Source organism: Fragaria vesca, linkage group LG2 (genome assembly GCF_000184155.1).
Source record: "Fragaria vesca subsp. vesca linkage group LG2, FraVesHawaii_1.0, whole genome shotgun sequence".
Taxonomy (NCBI): Eukaryota; Viridiplantae; Streptophyta; class Magnoliopsida; order Rosales; family Rosaceae; genus Fragaria; species Fragaria vesca.
The window spans coordinates 21,407,847-21,408,912 of NC_020492.1; the positions used below are offsets into that span (position 1 = coordinate 21,407,847).

The window sequence follows — 1,066 nt, forward strand, 5'->3', positions numbered from 1 at the left end:
CTGGAAGCACCTAACCTAACCCTTCCCCCCCCCCCCCCCCCTCCCCCCTCCCTCCTCCCTCCCCTTTCCTCTCCCCAATATAACCCTCCAACCCATTAAATGGACACCCAACCACAGAACTCCTCCCTCTCCTCTCCTCCAAGCTGGTTCATGCACCTCTCTCCCTCCCTCATATATAACACCACCCTAAACCCCTTCCCTCTTACTCAAAAGCCTCTTCGATCCCAAAACTCTATCACTCAATAACAATGGATGCAAATATTGCCATGAACATGTGTTCGTCTTCCACTTCTACATCCGACTCTTCTTCCTCCGAGTCCTCCCAACCCAGGAACCCCAACAAGGCTGAGAGGATCAAGGGCCCGTGGAGCGCCGAGGAGGACCGGGTTCTCACCCGCCTCGTCGACCGCTACGGTCCCAGAAACTGGTCTTTGATTAGCCGTTACATTAAGGGCCGGTCGGGCAAGTCCTGCAGGCTTAGGTGGTGCAACCAGCTCAGCCCCACCGTCCAGCACCGTCCCTTTTCCCAAGCCGAAGACGAAGCCATCCTCGCCGCACACGCCCGCTACGGCAACCGGTGGGCCACCATTGCACGGTTGCTCCCTGGGCGGACCGACAATGCCGTCAAGAACCACTGGAACTCGACCCTAAAGAGAAGGGTGAGAGAACCACAAGAACATCACGGTGAGGGTAATATCGGCAATGCAGCTATTGAGGTGATGATGTTGGGTAATGGTAGTAGCAGTGCTTCAGCTGCCTCGGGGCGTAATGGGTCCATGGATTTGGATGACCCGTTGACGGAGTTGACTCTGGCGACGCCGGGGATAGGTAGCTCTGTGGTGTCTGCGTCGGAACAACAACACCATCATCGGAGCAGCAGCGAGAGCTTTCCTCCGGCGGGGTTTTGGGATGTGATGAGGGGTGTGATAGCAAGGGAAGTTAGGGATTACGTGAGCTCGTCCTATACTGAAACTTCTGGGCTTCATTGATCATCATCGATCTTCTTCTTTATATATTTGCTCATTGTCTCTCTTCCTGGGTTGAATTTTTCTTTATTTGTTAATAT

General features: G+C 54.1%; 1 protein-coding gene across 1 annotated transcript; it reads left to right on the plus strand.

Annotated features, from left to right (window-relative positions):
- The first annotated feature begins 109 nt into the window (after positions 1-109).
- Positions 110-1,066, plus strand: LOC101315304 (transcription factor MYB98-like). Its single transcript, XM_004291093.1, has one exon. The coding sequence runs from the start codon at positions 249-251 to the stop codon at positions 987-989; it is 741 nt and encodes a 246-aa protein (XP_004291141.1). The 5' UTR covers positions 110-248; the 3' UTR covers positions 990-1,066.

Bases quoted from the DNA above. Each gene is read 5' to 3' on its own strand.
- LOC101315304 (XM_004291093.1), top strand. From the start codon at position 249: ATGGATGCAAATATTGCCATGAACATGTGTTCGTCTTCCACTTCTACA.